The 22630-nt window shown below is 46.0% G+C and overlaps 1 protein-coding gene across 1 annotated transcript in view; it reads left to right on the forward strand.

The window, feature by feature from the left end:
* Window positions 1–22630, forward strand: part of ADAM23 (ADAM metallopeptidase domain 23) — a 600522-nt gene that overhangs the window by 466743 nt on the left and 111149 nt on the right. The window contains 1 exon segment of the mRNA XM_029606344.1: window positions 3613–3724. Within this exon segment, the coding sequence (XP_029462204.1) occupies window positions 3613–3724 (112 nt within the window).

A 22630-nucleotide genomic window follows, 5' to 3' on the forward strand; every position in this document is an offset into this window, starting at 1 on the left:
CACAGATTTGGGACTGGGCCCTGACACACTCATTGTTTCTCCAGGCCACTTATCTGGCAGGCATGCACAACGTAGTGGCAGATCGACTCAGTCGCCAGTTCCAACCACACGAATGGTCCCTGGATCCCTCAGTAGCGACCAGGATATTTCAACGTTGGGGACAACCAACAATAGACCTCTTTGCATCACACCTGAATCACAAAGTGGCAGCTTCTGCACTCTGCATGAACAGAATCACCAACTAACCAAGGATGCTTTTGCTCGCCCTTGGAACTCAGGCCTTCTATATGCGTATCCTCCAATACCGCTCATAACCAAAACTCTAGTGAAGTTACAACAGGACAAGGGGTCCATGATACTTATAGCCCCATATTGGCCTCGACAAGTATGGTTTCCCACCCTTCTAGACCTAGCTCCCACTCTCATAACTCAGGATCAGAGTCTGTTGCGCCATCCCAACCTTCAATCCCTATCCCTGACAGCATGGATGTTGAAAGCTTGATTTTACAACCACTCAATCTTTCAACCAATGTATCTCAAGTGCTTTTAGCTTCACGTAAACCTTCATCACGAAAGAATTATTCTTCGAAATGGAAAAGGTTTACTTAGTGGTGCATGAAAAAGAACATTGTGCACTTAAAAGTATGCCTGTATACACAAACAGGAAATAGATTTTCTCCGAGGACAAGCAGGATGGTAGTCCTCACACATGGGTGACATCATCAGATGGAGCCCCGACATGGAAAACTTATGTCAAAGTTTCTAGAACTTTGACTTGGCACACTGAGCATGCCCAGCATGCCTATTCCCTGCGTTCACATAGAGTCCTTCTTCAGTATCTCTTTTTCCACAGAGCTGTAAACATCATGGTGTGAGTGAGCTCACTTTGACTTTTCGGTCTTCTGGAAAGCTTTTTTTCTCGTTCGCGTTTTCATGGGTTTTCCTCGCGATGTTTGACACCAGGTCCCTCTCGGTGTTTCCCCATAGTGTTCCTAGTTGGGGTTTTCGACGCTTCTGGTAAGTTTCCTTTCACAGTTAATTCCCCTGCGTTGGCAGTGCCTCAGTGCCAGCTGGTCATCATTTTTGGTATGCGTCCCTTTTATTTTCTCCCATCAGGGTCACGTCCAGTTTTCGGCAGTGCCCGAGGACCATGTCCATTACGGACCCCAATGAGACATATGTCCTCTGCCTGGAGGCATCACAAGAAATCAGGGGTTGCCATTTATGTGCACAAATGACCCCGAAGGGATATTGTCTTTGACTCAATAAAATATAACAGCTTGTTGAGCTGAAGAAGGCCAAGCCATTTGCATCGGTGGTATCCACTCCGATGGACCTTGGAGCCGCACTGATGGACACCATGCCATCAACAGTGGTTAGGGGTGCCAGAGACTAACCACCATTGATTTCCTCCAAGCTGAGATGTCTGGTTCCTTGACATTGGCCTCGGCACCGGGGAAGAACTGGGCTGAGCTTCAAGGAAAGCCAAAGAAGCATTGGCATTGATCCCTGTCAATGCACGGGGATGGGGATGCATAGGCTCATTATGCAATGCCCTCAAAGTGACCGTGTGGCAAGGAGCGCCAATCCTCCATCAGTACTGGGAGTCCACAATAGTCTCCGACAGTCTCCACTGGTTCTAATGCCAATCACCGATCTGCCTCGAGGGTCCAAAGAGGATCTGGCCACCCCTCCTTCCTTCCTGTTGGTACTGGCGTCGGCAATGTTCAAGGAGGAGCTGGAGCAGAGAAAGTACTATCCCCTGCCCCTTCACTCCTGTCAACAACATCAGGGCTCCCACGGCCATCCCAGGCAGCAGAGAGCTTCTCAGGCCCCAGCTGGCACCTCAGGCAATTTCAAGGATATGGTTTTGACTGAGTCATAGGGAGCATAGGCCAATCACCCATACCCAGGATGTTGGACACTCCAGTCGTGGGCAGGTTGTGGTTCTTCGCAAACCAGTGGCCTGGTATAACCTCGGACCAGTGGGTTCTTTCTATTGTCCGTCCAAGGGTACAAATTGAATCTTTTGGTGACATAAAATTTGTTTATAGTTTTTGACTCTGGACTAATGAGCAGAGTACAAATGTCACAAATACCTAAATAGTATTGTGATGGTTAAACTGTGAACAGATTATTCCTTTTTTGAGATAGCTTTTATGTATGAAATTGTTTTTCACTAAAAAGTTTTGAAACAGATGCCTAAACCAGACATTGATTGTAAAGACCTTCTACTTTCAAAGTAAAGGTTCTCTGAAGATTTGGATGTTGCCACTTTTTGATCAGAATCCCGTAGACAACTATTGGCAAATTTTAAATTAAAACAATTAAAACTATACTTTATTAACAATTAGATATAAGACAGAAAAGACTATATACTAGGTTAATTAACATCTTAAACATCAACTTGAAATTTCAAAATGGTCAGATAGTGAACTGCAGTAAAAGCCCCATTATCAGAATTATCAGGCAGTTAACTATCCAGAATTCTCAGGTAACAGGCATCTGGCCTAGGAATTAGTGGGGAGGAAGGAGATTTCAGGAGGGGAGGAATGACAGGAGGGGGAGAGATTGTGTAGTAGATTTTCTCTGTGCTCTGTCCACTTCATCACCACCTGGTTTGTTCCTATTCCCTGTGCATTGCTGCCTGATGCAGGAAGCAGAGGTTTTCAAATAACTGGGATATTTGAATAACACTGCTTATTCCTTTTACATACCGATAATGGGCCTTTTGCTGTAGTTTTCATTGGTTGCTCTTTACCATAACATCTAGTAGCTGAGACTCATAGTTTACAATTGGTCATGCCAGCCTTAGGACATTTTTAAGTTCAAATACTTTTTCTGTATTACCTGCCACATTTTCATAAATTTTTGTGTTACTTTCCTATTCTCTCCAAATGATTTGCATATTTTGATTTTATATAAGGCTCTTTTGTATAGTCTTTTGAAACTGTTTCAGCAGTAATGAATAATACAGAAGTCTTTGCATAATAACATTAGATAAATAGATATAATTAGTTGCTTTTGTGCTCATGACACACTATGCCTTCCCCCACATACAAAACCCCAACAGTAAATACTGAAATACCAATTTAAATACCTAAAAGAAAAACACAAACTAATATGATAAATTGCAATGTTAGGTTGCCAATTCTGTGATCTGTTAAGGCCTTTTAGTTGTAATGCTCTTCTTGCTTGAGGAAGAAGACCACACATTTTTAGCATTCTCTGTCCCTAACTTGAATGAAAATGTTCCCTTTGGACCATGCCATGTTACCTCAAAAGAAAGAAATTGTAAAAGTTATGAGCAGTTTCTCCCTTCACCCCAGTATTGATGTAAACACAAAACATTTGTCGTTTTCAACATGCTTTGCATAGTGATATAATATTAATGTACATTTTGTAATAATTCATATTATGATGTGTGGAGCAAATTCTAATTCCCAGTTAAGCACATTCTGCTTTGCTCTAATCACACTTACTGTTTAACGAATAACTGAAGATTCCAGGCATTCACAACTTAAGCCTTCCTGAGTATAAACTTTATAGTTGAGCTTTGACTTTGTGAAATACCAAATGCAGTAACTTTGCCATTTTTATTCTTGATTTCAGGTTTGTAGTAATGAAGCCACCTGCATATGTAGTTCTACCTGGGCAGGAACAGACTGCAGTATCTATGACCCTAAGAAGGAAAACATCAACAAAAAGGAAGAAGGATCCAAGGGTTTGTGTGATTTCAGTTCCAATGTGTTGTGCATATTTTGTTTACCCTTTTCAGTGGGCACCATTAGAATGGATTAAGAAAAGGCATCATAGCACACTGCATCTAAACTCTGGAAGTAATGACCTGTCTGCCATGGAAAATGTGCTCTGTATGTATTCTGTATGACTTTTCAAAAAATGACTTTTATTTACTTGTGAGAATAACTTTCAAATAGCTGTACACACCCCCATTTATGCGTGTATATGGGCACATGAAAATCTACTCCTGTATTTTATAACCTGCGTGTATATGATATACATTGGTTATAAAATATGCATAAATGTACCCTGCAACATGCGCGTGCATGTAAAAAAATGCACTGATACATATTTTACTTATCTGGATAAGTTTCAATTTTTCCAGCTAAGTTGCAGCATATATCCAAACAAGTTCCAGTTTATCTAAGTAGCAGCAAAGCTGCTATTTAGCCAGATACGTCTTAAAAATTATACTTATCTGGCTAAATTAAAGAGCCAGATAAGTCCGAAAAGTGTTACTTATCTGGATAAGATAAACAGATATGTCATAAATAGAGCTACTTATCCAGATATGTAAAATAGACAAATAAGTCTGCTACTTATCCAAATATGTTGCTCTGTTTTAGACATACCTGTCTGACTTATCTGCATAAGTACCATTTTTCAGACTTATTCAGCTCTCTGACTTAGCCAAATAAGTAGCATTTTAAAGACTGTTCTGAATAAGTAGCAGCTTTGTTGCTACTTAGATGGATAAATATGAGCTTGTCCAGATAAGTGCCACTTTCAAGACATATCCTATTAAGTAGTAGCAAAGCCCCTGATTAGCCAGGTAAATCGGAATTTATCCTGGTAAGCAATATGCAAATGCTATACTCACATATTTTTACATCTAACTTTAAAAATATACCTGTGTAATTTACATAAATTTGCTGCTCCTTCCCCCGTACGATGGGATTTACCTGTGTAAATTGGGAGATTTTCTAAATTACATGTAGCAATGAAATTACCAACCTTACAAATTAGTCTACCACTTCACCCAGTCCATCTGCAGGTCATTGAGACCCTCCTGGATCTTCAGCTTCAACTCCCCCCATTTCATCTAGCCCCTCAACCCAGTCAGCATTTCACTTTTTAAGACATTTAGAATCACTTACTCCAGGAGTAGAGCAGGTGTAAATATACGTGGTTAAGCTGCCAAATCTACACGTGTAAATTGCTTATAAAATAGCAACTTGCATAAATGTTGGCCCCGCCCCAGAATGTCCCTGCCCCAACCCTTTTTTTACACGCAAAAATATACTCATGGATCCTTACTTACACATGTATTTTGTGGTTTTATAAAATAGCATCTACATGACTATAATCTATGTACACACATATATGCGGATTTTTACACACATAAATGTTTGAAAATTCACCTGTGTGGTTTTTGCTACCTAGCCTATTCTTTAAGGCTTTGCAGTTGCTTGTTAGCTAAAGCCATTAGTTAATTAATGTCAGTCTGTCTGATTTTATTCTATAAGAGGGAAGCATGGCAAAAGTGGTCATTTTTACTGGCATTTCAAAGATACTGCATTCAATTTAAAAAGAACATGTTACATGGATGCTGGCAAGCAAAAACCTGATAAATCTTTGGGGTTTTTTGATTTTTTTTTATTTTTTTTTAGAGTGGTTAGCCACTATCGGTAAGATGACCAAATGCTTTGATGCAAAAAGGCACAGGCCAAGTCAGTCCTGGTTTTATCCTACTGCATGCACAGAGATGCAGTGATGTTTTTTATAGGGAAGTAATCAGAACTACATTTACATGCATGTAATAGAATAAAATCAACCAATAATGGGGAGAAGGGCCTACAGTTGAAAAATCACAAATTGGAAAGGAGGAAGCGTGGTACTAGCATTGTAGTTTTCACCAAGAAGAAACACATGTTCAAGAAACAATTATATATTTATTATGAGAGACTCCAGCTGTCAAACTTAATGATCTTTGAAAGTATCAGAGTTCCCCAACAGAGTCCCATTTTTCACCCAAAGGCTGCATCAGGAAGGACGAACCATACAGTGATTCAAAAGACTACAAACAAAAAACAGAATAATACAAATCGATCAAGGAGGACATTGTACATGGGATACAACAGAAAATAGCAGAAAATACAAATGTAAAGAAGCAAATGTAACATAGAAACCTATAAACAATTCAAAAATACAAAGAACTAGGTAATCACAATCAATACATAAAAGTACCAGTCAGTTGGGCATAGGAACTATTACAGACAATAACAATACTGACTTTTAAGTCAGTCACAGCTTTTTTTTTTATATCAGAGGAGACCAGTCAGCCAGTTAAAAACAAGTCACATGACTAGATCTATCCAACCAAAGAACAAGCTGTCAAAAGGATGGCAGTGCTCTCCAAACGTCAGGTTGTATAGAGCAGTGGTCCCCAACCCTGTCCTGGGGGCCCACCAACCAGTCAGGTTTTCAGGATATCCACAATGAATATGCATGAGAGAACATTTGCATGTTATGGAGGCAGTGCATGCAAATTTTCTCTCATGCATATTCATTGTGGATATCCTGAAAATCCGACTGGCTGGTGAGCCCCCAGGGCAGGGTTGGGGACCACTGGTATAGAAGGATATATTGAGCCACAGTAGGGTAATCAAGAGGAGGGAGAGGGGAGTAAAGAGAGGGAGGGAATAACCACAAAAAATGAGACCATTCAGTTTCATATTTAGGCTCTTAGGAGATAGAGATTGTAAGTTAAAAATCCACTTTTGCTCCTGCCATAAAAGTTGTATTTCAAAATTGCACAACCGCCCCGGTCATTCACAAAAAGTGTTGTCTGAGTGAGAGTGAAATACGTCAATCTAGTGTTGTACCAGTGGTGCCTCTTTGAATTTTTGAATTGTTGATAAGCTTCTGTGTTATATTTGCTTCTTTACATTTGTATTTTCTGCAGTCTGTTGTATCTCATGTATTGACCTCTTGATTGATTTGTATTGTTCTGTTTTTGCTTTAGTCTTTTGAATCACTATATGGATAATGGATAATGCTGAAAATCGGTATTCACTATGGGGCGGATTTTCAGAGCCCTGCTCGCCGGTGAGCCTATTTTACATAGGCCTACCGGCGCGCGCAGAGCCCCGGGACTCGCGTAAGTCCCGGGGTTCTCCGAGGGGGGCGTGTCGGGGGCGGGCCCGGTCGTCGCGGCATTTAGGGGGCGTGCCGGGAGCGTTTTGGGGGTGGGTACGGAGGCGTGGCTACGGCCCGGGGCGGTCCGGGGGCGTGGCCGCGCCCTCCGTACCCGCCCCCAGGTCGCGTCCCGGCGCGCAACAGGCCCGCTGGCGCGTGGGGATTTACTTCTCCCTCCGGGAGGCGTAAATCCCCGGAGAAAGGTAAGGGGGGGGGTGTAGACAGGGCCGGGCGGAAGGGTTAGGTAGAGGAAGGGAGGGGAAGGTGAGGGGAGGGCGTTAGAGGATTCCCTCCAAGGCCGCTCCGATTTCAGAGTGGCCTTGGAGGGAATGGGGGTAGGCTGCGCGGCTCGGCGCGCGCCGGCTATACAGAATTCATAGCCTTGCGCGCGCCGATCCAGGATTTTAGTGGATACGCACGGCTCCGCGCGTATCTACTAAAATCCAGCGTACTTTTGCTGGCGCCTGATGCGCCAGCAAAAGTACGCCTATTCGCGTTTTTTGAAAATCTACCCCTATATCTGACCAGCTTAGCAGGCTATCAAATTCTGTCCCAACACACATCTGCCCCACACTGTCTTATCTGGCTAACATTTTATTCGGATCAAAAGTTAGCAGGATAAGTCCTGGGCAGTCAGTGCAGCCTGATATTTAAACGCCACTATTTATATGACAAAGTTTGAACTTTGCCAGTCAAATATTACTGAATATTGAGCTCCTAGTAGTTACTGAATTTAGCTTTTAATAGCAGTATTATCAACCATGTGGTTAGCAGCACTCTCTCAGATCCATTGCTTTTCTTTCAATAGGAAAGTTGATTGGAGAAGATAGCCAGCTTTTGTATTAGGGATTTCTGAATGATTATAGTAGAGGCTTATATTTAACACTGAATAGTGATTTGGAGTGGGACACTAAAATTCTCAAATGCTAGTTATGTGTACCCAGCAGATGTAAGTTAGAATTGAAAATCTAATTTAAAACTATTGGTTTTCTAACTTATCGTTCCACCTATCCCATTTACTGTCTTTATTTACACAGGCTTTTAAGTAAGGAGGCGAGAGGTCTTCCCAGAAATGTTTCTCAATTAGGATCAATGGCCTCTGTGCTCAATTTTGCCACATAAAAAAGAAAAACTTTTATTTCTTCACAACCGTGACAGATGCAACTCACTTCCTCCCTCCCCCCCCCCCACCGCCTGTTTATTGTCCCCATTCTCTGCCTGTCCCCCTTTTAAACTTTCTGTAAAAGGAAGCTCTGTATCAGACTGTTGCTTGAGAGAGAAGATATTTATTGGATGTATATGGTCACAGCATAGTCAACTGCATACAACCATTCAATCACCGGATATACACAAATACACAGTCTAATTTCCCAGAGGTCCTCAGGGTGACCACATCCTCTTCTACTGAATTTCAATTCATAAGCACTCAACAAACATCATGACAAGCACTTAATAAGCATCATGCCACTGGAGGATTGTCTGTAGAAGCCAGCCCCCCTCTACACATTTCGCTGTCTAAGACACCAGGTCATCAAAGTCTCACCCCTCGTGTTACTCTGCAGTTAGATCATTGATTACCAGGTAAACATCTGCAGTGCAACAATGTCCTGGTCTGTAAAAGGTAGGAGTCACTTATGAATATGCAACATAATTTCTTTTGGGTAATGAACAGTTCAGTCTCTACCATCAAAGCCGAAGATTGACACTCAACTCATCTCAGCTCTCTACCACCAATGCAATGTAGAGACAGAAAGACTGGTTACTTGGTATTCTTTGTCCAACCAGCTTAGAAATCAAAACTTGCTGTGAGCCTTTTGGATGTGGTCAACTCTGCCACAGCTCATAGCATTGAAACCTTGTTTGCCGAAGGCTCTCCATTACCTAGCTGCAGCCATATCTCAAACACCATAATGCTGCAAATAATCAGACCCTCTGTCATACTATCATACTACAAACTCTGTAAAGCAGCATCGTGCTGAAAATAAACTGCACATTGCATCAAGGCCCATATTTGACATATGGACCCCAGGAATAATGCTGGGTCAGATGTAGCGAGAAAGTGAGAGAAAAAGAGGACTACCACAGTCCAGGAAGGAAGAATGGAAAGTTGACCACCAGGGATCAAGGAGGAGGGAGGATAAGACAACAGCCAGTTGTAGATATGACATTAAACACAAGTTATTTAGGGGGATACACAGACAAACAAAGATCTCATTAGTCTTCCATTTGAAAAGCAGGCTGTTGTTTTGCTTTATCTAAAATGTAAATTTAGTGACATTTTCTGTATGTGATTGTAAGAATCATAAAAGAAAATAGTGTAAAAGAAAAGCAGACTAAAAAGGGGTCAATTTTCAGGGATGATAGGTTTCAAAACTTTTTATGTGGGTAAACACCTGTTTATCCATGTAAAAAGGCCCTTTGAAAATTGCTATTTCCCACCACTAAGGGTAAAATGACTTGCGCTGTGAATAGCATACATAATTTTACCGGCGATGGGTGAGGGAGGAAAGTGTGGGGCTAGTAGAGGAGGGAAAATACATACAAGGATTTAATTTTGAAATCCTTGTGCACATTTTCACACATGTACTTGGCATCTGCTTCAAAGCAGATGAAAAGTACACAGGAACAAAATAATGGCTTTCCCTTGCTGGCCCAAGTTTTCAAAAGGAAACGCCATTGGCAGTATCCCTTTGAAAATTAGATTGTATATCTGCAGATACCAGCACTGATTTTATGTCAAGTCAAGCTGTAGCTTGGAATTTTTTTAAACTTGCTTCCTTTTCCTCATTGTGACTAGATTGGAAGTTAAATGGCCTCAATCTTCAATTATGAGGGAAATGTTTCAATAGCATTGGAAATTGCCTTCCCTATGTATTCAGTTTACATCGTATACATTATGAATGGTTCTGGAGCGCATTTCTTTTTTGGTATGCAAAAATTAAAGAGAATTGTGGGGGGAAGGGGGGGGTCTGTGTAAGTTTTTGAAGCTGAAAAGATGGCCATGTACCCTAAAAGGTTGGGAACCACTGAGCTAGAGAATTGTTTTGAAATTATTTCACACCTTGGGAGAAAACATGTGACAAGTTGGCACAAGTGTAATTATATCATCCTCTTCATCCAGTCAGACTAGGCCAGATCAGTGAGTTATGCATGCCAACCAGCAAATGGAGTCAGAGATCCACAGGATTGCTGATGTCTTAAGAACATAAGATATGCCATAATGGGTTAGACCAAGGGTCCATCAAGCCATGGAACCTGTTTCCAACAGTGGCCAATCCAAGTCACATGTACCTGGCAAGTACCCAAACATTAAATAGATCCCATGCTACTAATGCTGGTCACAAGCAGTAGCTATTAACTATTGGTTAATAGCAGTTTATGGACTTCTTCAGGAACTTATCCACATCTTTTTTAAAACCTGCTACACTAATTCCCTTAACCACTTCCTCTGGCAATGAATTCCAGATCTTAATTGTGCATTGAGTAAAAACGTTTTTCTCTGATTTGTCTTAAATGTGCTACTTGCTAACTTCATGGCATGCCCCCTAGTCCTTGTATTATCTGAAAGAGTAAATAACTGTTTCATATTTACTCATTCAAGTCCTTTCATGATTTTCTAGACCTCAATCATATCCCCCCTTAGCCGATTCTTCTCTAAATTGAACAGCCCTTCCCTCTTTAGCCTTTCCTTATAGGGGAGCAGTTCCATACCCTTTATCATTTTGTTCGCCCTTCTCTGTACTTTCTCCACTGCAACTATATCTTTTTTGAGATGCGGCGACCAGAATTGCACACAGTATTCAAGGTGTCTCACCATGAAGCGATATAGAGGCATTATGACATCCTCCATTTTATTTGCCATTCCCTTCCTTATAATTCCTAACATTCTGTTTGCTTTTTTGATCATCACAGCACACTAAGGTGATGATTTCAATGTAATATCAACTATGACGCCCAAATATTTTTCCTGGGAGGTAACACCTAATATGGAGCTTAACATCGTGTAACTACAGCATGTATTTTTTCCTGTCTACAAGCAGGATGAATTAGCCATGCTTTTTGGGACGTCCACTAGGTTGTAGTCTTGACGGAGCTTCCAAGAGATCACAGAGCTTTGCTCTGGCGGCTGCACTCTTTCCCATGCAGCACCATCTTCCCTCAGTCTCTTTTTTTCCACGCTGCAACTGCACGCAGAGCTTCTGAGAGATCCCTCTGTTCCCACTTTTTTCTTCGGATCGGACTCCTTTTTTGCATTTTTTTGCCACAAATCGCCTACTTCTTCAACCCCATGCTGCCACGCGCTCCGGGGTTTAAATTTTGCCCATGTGGCAAAATTATGTCGGCCACGGATGGCCACAGCCGCTGCTATATATGCCTGGGCCCGGACCACGACCAGGCCAACTGTTGACCCTGCAGCTGAATGTCCCCCAGGCACCAATGGCAAAGGGCCCAGAAGATTGTGCTACTGAAAGAAGGGGGCTCGGACCAAAACTCTTTCCACTCATCACCGGGTCCTCGAGGGGAAAGACCAGCTAAACCCAAGCGAGCGTCCTCTCTACAGCACCCGGGACCTACAGGCACAGTTGGAAAGGATCCAGAGGCCAGGGATAGGCCCATGTGAGGAAATAGCGGCATGTGTCAGGAGATGTGCTGCACAGACGCAGAAGTGTGTTGCCGTCTGAGAAAGAGGCTAGACCAGCGCTGTCCATACATCCACTGGCTCATGCGTCGATGGCGAAGCCTAAAGACGATCGACGCAAGGAGGCGTCGGGTGTCGCCGATGCACCAGCACATCGGCACCATTCTTCTTGCCCGACGCAGGTCACTGCGGCGCAGTCGATGCAAGAAAAACGCTTGATGCACTCAACAGCTTCTGACGTACCAGCCTCAAAGTACCCAACACCCCAGGCTGTAGAGTTGCGCCAACGCAAGCAGCGCCCCCTGGAAGATTTGGACACAGAACTGTCCGATGTGGAGCTGCTTTTGGAGTATCTTTCTTCCAGCTTTTCTGAGCAAGTTTTCTCAGACCTATCCTCCGTCTCCAAGCACAGAGGGCTTCCCTTTAACTTCAGGAACCCCTGCATAAGCAGCACAAATCTTCTGGGAGGGAGGATCAAACAGAGCACTATTCCTGTGGCCCGCCTTTAGACATCCTGAGGGCAGCAGTGCCCCCCAAAGGTAGAGGATGATGCATAGAACTGGATAGAACCCCTAGGGGTAGATTTTATAAATGTACGCGTGGGTGTACTTTTGTTCGTGCACCAGGCGCGAACAAAAGTACGCTGGATTTTATAAGATACGCGCGTATCTTATAAAATCCGGGGTTGGCACGTGCAAGGGGGTGCACATTTGTGCAACCTGCGCGCGCCGAGCCCGGCGCGCGCTGCCTGTTCCCTCCGAGGCCGCTCCGAAATCGGAGCGGCCTCAGAGGGAACTTTCCTTCCACCTCCCCTCACCTTCCCCTACCTAACCCCCCCCCCCCCCGGCCCTATCTAAACCCTCCCCCTACCTTTGTTGGCAGATTTACGCCTGCGGAAAGCAGGTGTAAATCTGCGCGCGCCAGCACCATCACCCGACCCGGGGGCTGCTCCGGAGGCCTCGACCACGCCCCCGGGCCGGCGCCACGCCCCCGGGCCCGCCCCCAAAACGCCGCGTCACTCACGGTACGCCCCCGACACGCCCCTCCATGCAAGCCCCGGGACTTACGCACGTCCCGGGGCTTGCACACGCTGCCGAGCCTATGCAAAATAGGCTCGGCGCGCGCAGGGGGGGTTTGGGGTAGGTTTTCGGGGGGTACGTGCGTACCCCTTTGAAAATCTACCCCCTAGAGCGTCGCAAGCCATGACACAGATCTCCCAAATCCTCTTTCAATTTTTCCACACATAGGAGTTGGCAGAGCAGGATCCGTCGGGCTCTCCTCCGGACTCGAGACGGAGTAGTTCTCCATTGCCATCTCCTGGGGAATGCTCCCCAGTGGAGTACTGGGAGCGACATCCCCATTCATCACCTCAGCCTGATACAGCTCTAGAATATTCCCCACCTTCCTCCCCAGGTTCCTCCTCGGGGATCCTCACGGACCCGCCTGAAGGGCAGCCGGAGCCCTCCTCTCCCCCAGAACACCTTTTGTATATGAAATTTGTTGAGAAAGTGGGCTCTAGGCTTGGTGTCAAAACAAAGAAGATCCCAGACCCTTGAGCAGAACTTATGGGCCTTCTAAAAATACTTGAGGTTCCAGCTGAGCCCACTGCCTTATCATCCTATGCGGTTTTGGATGCAGTAATGACCAAAGCTTGGGATTGCCCATTATCGATTCAGCCTACCTTGAGAAAGACCAACCTGAAGTTTCATATGAGGCAGTCCCCTTACTACAACACAGTACAGCTCCCCCATGCCTTGGTAGTAGTGGAGTCTGCGATGAAGCGCTCCAAAAAGACTCTCCGCCACTCCAACACCCAACCGGGCAAGGATTGTAAATATCTGGATGACTTTGGGAAGCGGACGTATCAGGTGAGCATGCTGAATGCCAAAATACAGCAGCACTAATTTTATATCACTCAGTATCTGTATGAGTGCTTAAAGCCTTAAAACCCCACCTCATCCCCACTGCCTCGGATGGGACTCCACCGCAGCCATTTACTGATCTAGAGGAAGGTTTGAGGCATCTGCTTTGATCCATCTACGAAGCCTTCGACACATCCACCCAAACATCAGCAGTAGGAATTACAGCGTGACGGCTACCTTGGCTAAGGGCCAACACCATACGCGAAGACATCCATGAAAAGCTCGTGGACCTTCCCTGCAAGGGTGACAACTTGCTTGGGAGAAGCTGCAGGAGACTATCTCCTTGTTGAAAGAACAGATCGTGGCAGTCCTCTTTCTTACATCTCTGGGGAAGCAGCAGTATTACCAGCAGGCGGCTTCCTTCAGCTACCGGTGCTCGTACCAGCAAAGATGCTAATTCTGCCCTTACCCATCCTACCACCCATCCATCTTCCAGCCTAGTAGACCACCGCCACATCAGCCCACAATTCAAGGCAGGCCACGGATGCCGTGACAATGTCTACTGACCCGAAGGCCACCACATCTGCCAATGGGAGGACGAATATTTTTTACTACAGCTCTTGGGAGGCGATCACCTCCAACCGTTGGGTGCTCCTCAACTTCAAAAGCAAACCCCCTCTACCACATCTAGTGGGAGGCCCAGGGTTCCAACACCAAACGACCCTGCTCCAGGCCGAAATTCCAGACCTCCTACAGCACCGTTCTATCTAGCAGGTGCCCATTCCCGAACGAAACAAGGGGTTTTACTCCCAGTACTTCCTCATTTCCAAGAAAAATGGGGGTCTCCATCCAATCTTGGACCTATGGTCCCTCAACAAATTCTTAGTGAGGGAGAAATTCAAAATAACTTCTCTCAAGTCTACTCTGCCTTTCCTTCAGTTCAACGATTGGAGGCGCTCACTGGATCTGAAAGATGCTTACTCCCACATCCCAATGCACCCTGGGTCATGGTGTTACCTATGTTTCCAGGTGAATGCGTGCCATTACCAATACAAAGTCCTTCCCTTTGGACTTTTGTTCGTGCCCAGAGTGTTTACAAAGTGTCTGGCGGTAGCAGTGGCTCAAATAAGGAAAGAGGGGCATCCAGCTCTTTCCCTATCTAGATTACTGGCTCATAGTTGTGTCGAGTGCCTTCTGGTTGCAACGGTACCTGTTCGACCAACCAATGCCTGGAGGCCCTGGGATTCTTGGTAAACTACGAGAAGTCCAACCTCCAGCCCATGCAGCTGCTCCAATTTATTGGGGCAGTGATAAACACAACACTGGGGAAGGCCTTCCTACCGTCTGACAGAGCCGACATGCTTCAAACTTTAACGACGCAGCTACTGCGCTGCAGACACCCTTCTGCACGTCAAATCTTGATGCTCTTGGGCCACATGGTGGCAGCCATATACGTGGTACCTCACATTCGTCTACATATGCAATGGCTGCAGTGGGGCCTCAAACAACAATGGATACAGTTCATCCACCCTCTCTCCCAATCAGTACGATGCACCCCCTCCATGCAGAAGGATCTGTGGTGGTGGCTTTCCCCGGCCCCCCTGAGGAAGGGAATGCCATTCCGCCCCCCCCCCCCCCCCCCACCACCCCCATCACACCAGCTCATTCTCACCATGGATGCCTCCACCAAGGGTTGGGGAGCACACCTAGGATCTCTACAAACACAAGGCCTCGACAACATAGGAGCAGTCTCAGCAGATCAACTTTCTGGAGCTGCGAGCGATTCGAAACGCACTCCACACCTTCCATCACCTACTTTGTGGCAAAGTAATCATGATTTACACGGACAACCAGGTGGCCATGGTCTACATCAATGAAGAAGGAGGTTCTGGTTCCTTGAACCTCTACCGAGAAGCAGTAGCAATCCTAGAATGGGCGGAGAGGTGATCCATCTCCCTGCAAGCCATTTACCTGCTCGGCATTGCCAACTCCAAGGCGGAAAAAATGAGCAGAATTATCCATCCCCACAAGTGGACTCTTCATCAGGAGATAGCAGATGGCCTATTCCAGGAGTGAGAGATGCTCTGCATGGGCCTTTTCGTGACAGTAGTTAATAGGAAGGTGAACACCTTCTGCTGTGTGTTCCCAAGCGCAGAAAGATTCGCTCCAGATGACTTTCTCATTCCATGGACAGGGGGTCTATTTTACGCTTATCCCCCGATTCCTCTGCTACCAAGGACTATTCAAAAGTGCATAGTGGAGGTAGCGGACTTCATTCTTATCGTCCCAGCAAGGCCCAGGCAACCCTGGTACACATGCCTCGTTCGGCTCTCAGTGGCACCACCCCTCCCTCTTTTGGACAGAGTGGACCTCCTGACCCAGGACTATGGCTCCTATACCATGACATTTCTTATAAGCCTCTCATGGCAGACTTTGTCAAATGCCTTCTGAAAATCCAAATACACCACATCTACTGGTTCACTTTTATCCACATGTTTATTCACCTCTTCAAAAAATGTAGCAGATTTGTGAGGCAAGATTTCCCTTGAGTAATGTCACTCCATATATACCTCTGTGCTGACACCACCCTGCCAGTATTCTCTTTCTCCAGCAGATGGTTGACAAGCATTTAGTGCTGTGCTTTGAGGCCTGGTTAGGCTGGATGAAAATCAAGAAATTATGGCAGAGGCAGCTGCTGCGGTGACAGGCCGGTCAACTCCCCCATTGAGCATAGCCCTAGCGGAGAGAATAGCAGTTCCTGAGGTAGAAGTTTTTATTCCCTCCTTCAGTTGAATACGTTTGGTCCAGAATGTGTCAGTATGGGCTGATAACTGAAGCTCCCTTCACCCTTTTTCCCTCCTGCCTCCCACCCTCCCGTCCTCCTCCTTTTTAACCTGAGGCAAAAAATGAAATCCTGAGGGCGCTGCATATCTGCTGTTTTCAGAGTGGCGTTTTGGCTCTGGCCAAAGGAAAAGGAAAGCAGACTATTGGAGGACTGAGCTGGTCAGCGGGTGCCTGATCTGTTCCTGAGCTCCGGTGAGTCATTGATCCCCCAACCACGGTAGTGTGGATCAGTGGTATGGCATGATGGCATGGCTGCATCTGTAATTCTTATTGCACATGGAGGCTATACTGCATCAGCAGTAATTAGCTGCTTCTAAATAGTGGCATCAGGGTAGAGATTTTGGAGCCCCCAGGGGAACTAGGGATGATTTCTCGAAATGCTGGTTCCCACCGAGGGGTTGAGCTCTGTGGTGGAAATGGTGGCCATTATGAGACTGTGACAATGTGGAAGTGCTTCAGCCCTTTCTTGCTGATTCCCATGGTACAGGCGGCAAAGATGCAAGAGTGGGACACAAGCTCCTGGTTAAGAGGTCGTTTTGTCTGAGTCTCTCAGTCCACCAGATCCTGCTGTGGCGATTAACTTCTAGGTGGCCATTTGTAACCATGGCATTGTACAGGGACATCGTGGCCTCCTTGTCTTTCTTCCATGGTGCAGGAAGATAGCATGCGAGCTGCTGTCTTGGCATATCTCTAAGGAGCCTGTCCACACTCTTCTACCATCGGCTGCTTCTTCCCTAGCCTGTGTCTTTATAGGGTTTAGCCCCTATAATCTATTCCAAGTTTTTTTTCTTTCACCAAATATGGGGAATTTCAAAACAAAAAGAGAAAAAAGGGGAAGGAGTAGATCTGGATGACCTTCCTCTCTCTATGCCAGAGGTTTCCCTTATTGAGTTTAATGGTTTGAAGAAAAGATGAGCTGGAGAAGGAGTATGCTTTATGGGTGAGAAACGAGGGGATTTTTTTAACCATGGTGCTTTTTTTTTTTTTTTTAGTTTTCATGAGAGCAGCTGTGGCGCTTTCCTCGGGAAGAGATGAGGTCTTAATTCCCAGTCTCTGCATACACTCGCTATTGCAGAGGTAAAAGGGGTACTTCCCAGGACCTAAAAGGACTCTTGTTATGGTCAGTATATGAAAGCCATAGAATTCTTCCCACTTCTAAAGCAATGGAAGATTTGATGGATCTGGAGTAGGTCCATCCAGAAGCTGTTTTTACACAGGAGTGCTCGCTAACCAAGTGTATGAAAAAAAAAAAAGCAGAGTGGGCTTGTTGGTCTGTTCAGCGATCAGAAAGCCACATTCCTAGTTACAGGGATGTGCTTCCTTTGATTTGGTGCATACATTTGCCAGGAGCATGGCTTCCATATGTGGCAGTTAGGAGACTGCTTTGATGGTGAAACTGGTTAATTGGCTATCTTTTGGGGGCCAGATTGGAGAGGCATTCCTTAAGAGAACTTGTTTGGTGAGGATCCTGCAGAGAAGGCCTAGATGGGTCTGGCAATCTTGAAAATCTCAAGGTTGCCAGACAACAACCCATGTGCACACTTCTCCTAGCTGCCTTGGTTGGTTACTCTGGAAATACATACAGTATCTGCATGTAATTTGCTTTCAAGTGCCTGAAAGGCAGAACATAAATAAATAGATCACCACCTGCCACTTTGGGCTTCAACTGCTCCCACTCCATGCTTCCTAAGCAGCCAGTCAGGTACTGGGGAAGTTGCTGCCCTTCTGCATAGTGCTCCCAACTGCCTTGAAGGACAACTTTAGAGGTCCCATTCTCATCTTGAGCCTGAGCTTACACCCACCCCACATTAAGGCAAGGGTTGCCTGATGGTTCTTAGAGGACATGTTAGGACATGTTAGGAATTATTAGGAAGGGAATGGTTAATAAAACAGGGAATGTCATAATGCCTCTCTATCGCTCCATGGTGAGACCACACCTTGAATACTGTGTACAATTCTGGTCGCCACATCTCAAAAAAGATATAGTTGCGATGGCAAAGGTACAGAGAAGGGCAACCAAAATGATAAAGATAAAAATTCAAGCACAATCTTAAAACATGGCTGTTCAAACTAGCGTACCCGGACTAACGAATTGACTCCCTCCAAAGATGTGACATGACCTCCCGACTGACCCTTGCCCTTTCTACTTACTCTCCCCTCCTTCCACCCACTGTGAATATACTCCCCCCTTCCCCTCCCTGTTACTTTCCCCTGCTAATTATTCTGATTGCATTGATGAACGCCCTTGTAAAAACTAACATGTACATATGTATATAATTCTCGTATTATCTACTCCTGTCCTTGTTTACCCCCTCTCTGTTAAAAAATGTTATTATTGTAAAGCTTGTTGCTCAGTTATGTTACATTGTGAACTGAGGTGATGTTTGCAAACGTGCCTCGGTATATAAAAAACCCGTAAATAAATAAATAAATAAATAAATAAATAATGAAGAAAAGACGGCTGAGGGGGGATATGATAGAGGTCTTTAAGATCATGAGAGGTCTTGACCGAGTAGATGTAAATCGGTTTTTTACACTTTTGAATAATAGAAGGACTAGGGGGCATTCGATGAAATTAGCAAGTAGCACATTTAAGACTAATCAGAGAAAATTCTTTTTCACTCGACGCACAATAAAGCTCTGGAATTTGTTGCTAGAGGATGTGGTTAGTGCAGTTAGTGTAGCTAGGTTCAAAAAAGGTTTGGATAAGTTCTTGGAGGAGAAGTCCATTAACGGCTATTAATCAAGTTTACTTAGGGAATAGCCACTGCTATTAATTGCATCAGTAGCATGGGATCTTCTTAGTGTTTGGGTAATTGCCAGGTTCTTGTGGCCTGGTTTGACCTCTGTTGGAAACAGGATGCTGGGCTTGATGGACCCTTGGTCTCACCCAGTATGGCAAGTTCTTATGTTCTCTCTGGGCTCTGGATTTTGCTCATTGTTTTCCTATTCCTTTATGGTTTGTCCTTGTCACTTGGTCTTGGAAAGAGAGACTGTAGAGTAGTGTCTGCGAAGACTACTCAACTTGAAGGTGGTAATTCCGGTACCTAAGAACCAGGAAGGTTTAGTATGCTATTCTATTTATTTTGTGGTACCAAAGAAAGAAAGGCCCTTTCACTCTATCTTAGACCTGAAGCAAGTCAATGGTTTCATGAATGTGGCCCACTTCAGGAGGGAAACCTAAAGATCGGTAATTGTAGGTTCAGAAAGGATAATCCTTGCTTCATTGCACTTGTGTGAAGCTTATCTTCTCATTCCAGTCCAAAAGAATTCTCAGCACTTCTTGCAATTTGTGGTGCTGGATTGCCATTTTTTAAGTTTCAGGCTCTGATCTTTGGATTAGCACAGCCACAAGAACCTGTTCAAGGGTAATGATGGTGGTGGTGGTGACAATGACACTGCACAAGGAAGGTATGTTGTGGTCCAGTTGTTTCAAGAATTAGGGTGGATTGTCTAATTTTCTCACAAGCAATCTTCTGTCGTCTCAGACACTGGATTATTTGGGAGCTCAGTTTGATTTGAAGATAGGACATATAAGGATCAGATTTCATAAGTGCTGTGGCTAAATCTGGGCATTGGAAGCAGCCAGAAATATGATGGTGTGGTCCTACCTCTCCAGACTCTTGGATCCATGGCAGCAGCCTTGGAACTCATGCTGTGGCAAGGACAAGGGCCTTGCTTTCCTGGAGGAATCTTTAATCCCAAATCTATTTCGTGAAATTGCAGTTACCGCAGTCGACAAGATGGAGTTTGTAGTGGTGGCTAAACTGCCAGTATTGGTACAGGGAGTGGTTTTAGTGACCCCAGTCTGGATCATAGTGACATCGGATGCCAGACTGTCAGGCTGGGGGGTGCATTGTCAGGAGCTGTTTTCTTGGAGACAGTGAACTCCCAGAAAGTGGGCTGGTCCATCAACCACTTGGTAGCCAGGGCAATTCAAATGGCTCTTCTGGAGTTTGTGCCTCAGATAGTGGGGCAGGCAATCAGAGTAATGTTTGACATCGCTACCGCAGTGGCGTACATAAATCCTTAACAGGGCTACCCAAATTCCTCAGGGATTATTAGAGATAGACTAGCTTCTTCCTTGAGCTGAAATGTATGTGCAGGCTTTGTTGGCATCTCACATAGCATGTGTGGATATTATTCATATGGATTTCCTCAGACATAGTATTACTAATTCTGTAGGCAACTTGAATGTAAACTTGAAGATGGCTATTTCTGTTACTAATAGTAATTGTCATAGTCTTTGTATAAGTGTGCTTTTCCTAGCGTGTAGCAGATGGACTCAAAACAAGTGGGTATAGTGTGCTCGTGCTAGCAGTTGGAGACGGATCTGACGTCAGCACGGGTACATATACTCCCACAGGAAGTGTAGCAATTCAGTAATTTCTGTCTCCAAAGCAGTTTGGAGCTACCTCACGCTCGCTGAGCGTGTTTCCAAATTCTAACGACTAAATTCCTAGAAGAAACCTACTGAAGACGAGCCCCGCACTCCTGCGGTGATACCAGTCGGTCCCTCCCCCAGTTGAGTTTCCCGAGCTGACTTCGTGGTCCCTCGGAGGTAGGAGCCTTGGTCCGGTGGCCGACTGGCGGCAGGGACCTAGCCCCCGAGTGAGAAGGGCTCGGGCGCGGCGTAGAGGCAGCCTCGGTCCCAGCGTGGACTTGGCCTCCGAGCAAGACGAGTTCGGGCGCAGCCCAGAGGCAGCGGGTGCACTTCCTTGAGCGCGGCGGTGAAGGTACTTACCCTCTCCCCCCGCAGCCGGAGACTGCCCAGGTCGCAGCCGTGAAGCGCCGAAGACAAGGTAAGGCGTACATCTGTATTGTGGTCTCCAAGGAAGTGTGGTTTTGCGGGGCCTGCCTACGTGGCAGCCCGCCAAGGAGGTCGCCATTTTGCCTGCCTACTCGCCTTCGTCACTTAGATGCACGCTCATAGGCGCATGTTTATAAGACGCCGTTGGTAGGCGCACATTATAGGCGCACGTTCATAAGCCGCCGTTGGTAGGCGCACATTATAGGCGCCCGTTCATAAGCCGCTGTTGGTAGGCGTACATCATAGGCGCACGTCCATAAGACACCCGTTCATAGGCGCAGGCAGCTAAGCGCAAGTAGATAAGCGCATATTAGTAGGCGATACGTATTGCAAAGCGTATGGAGCATAAGAGAGCCCATACGCCCGCAGAGCCGGCACTTCCAGAATCAGGTATAAGAGCTCTCAGCCTCTGCTCAGCATGCAACCTCAGAGCCACACAGAGCGAGGAAGCAGACTCACTATGTGCCCAATGTGAGGAGGCCATGGGAGTTCCAGGACAGGACCGGTCCCAGCCCAGCGGTTCCTCAGGGAACACCCCGGACTTAGCAGGCTGTGGTGAGCAGCCAAAAAAAGAGAAGAAAAACAAAAAAAAAGGGGTACCCGAGAGACCTGGTGCCCCTAAGGCCAGATCCGGCCTCACTCTCCTGGGTGGAATTATTCAAGGGGATCCACGCCTTTGTCCAGATGCAATCTGCTCCTCGAATGGCCTTTTCTGTCCCGGATGATCCGGCCCCTGGCCCCTCGAGGCCTAGGCACGGCCACTCGCCACCCGGAAGCCCCACTTACGGGGATTCGGATTGCTCTGAGGAAGATGAGGAGCCCCCCGAGGAGGGAGAACTTCCCTCGGAGATAGAACCCTATCGGACCATGAGACGTTTCTTTCAGAAAGAGGATCTTCCAGGCCTGGTCTCACAGTGCCTATCAGAACTGGCTATTCCGGGCCAGGACACCCCGGGGGACCCTAAAATGAACCCCCTGTTAGAGGGCCTGCGCCAAACGGCTCACCATTTTCCCCTCCTGCAAGCTGTACGGCAGCTAATCGATCTGGAATGGACTGCGCCGGAGGCCGCATTTAAAGGGGGTTGGGCCTTGTCAGGCATGTACCCTCTGGACCCGGCGTCCAAGGAGCTGCTGGCGTGCCCCAAGGTAGACGCCATAGTTAACGCGATTGTGAAGCGCACCACCATTCCGGTTGAGGGGGGAGCGGCCCTCAAGGATGCACATGACCAGCGCATGGACACCATTCTGAAACAAGCCTTTGAGGTAGCAGCCATGTCCCTACGAATCGCGACCTGCTGCACCGTGATAACGTGTTCTTGTTTATCGCAAGCTAGAAACAACACCCCGGGAGAAGACATGGAATCAGCTCTCACATTCCTCACTGACGCAGCCTCCGACCTCGTCCGTACGGCAGCCAAGGGAGTGTCGTCCTCAGTGGCAGCTAGGAGACAGCTCTGGCTACGTAATTGGGCGGCCGACTCTTCCTCCAAGACGCGCCTTACAAGAATGCCCTTTAAGGGATCCCTACTGTTCGGC

This window comes from Rhinatrema bivittatum, chromosome 6 (genome assembly GCF_901001135.1).
Source record: "Rhinatrema bivittatum chromosome 6, aRhiBiv1.1, whole genome shotgun sequence".
NCBI lineage: Eukaryota > Metazoa > Chordata > Amphibia > Gymnophiona > Rhinatrematidae > Rhinatrema > Rhinatrema bivittatum.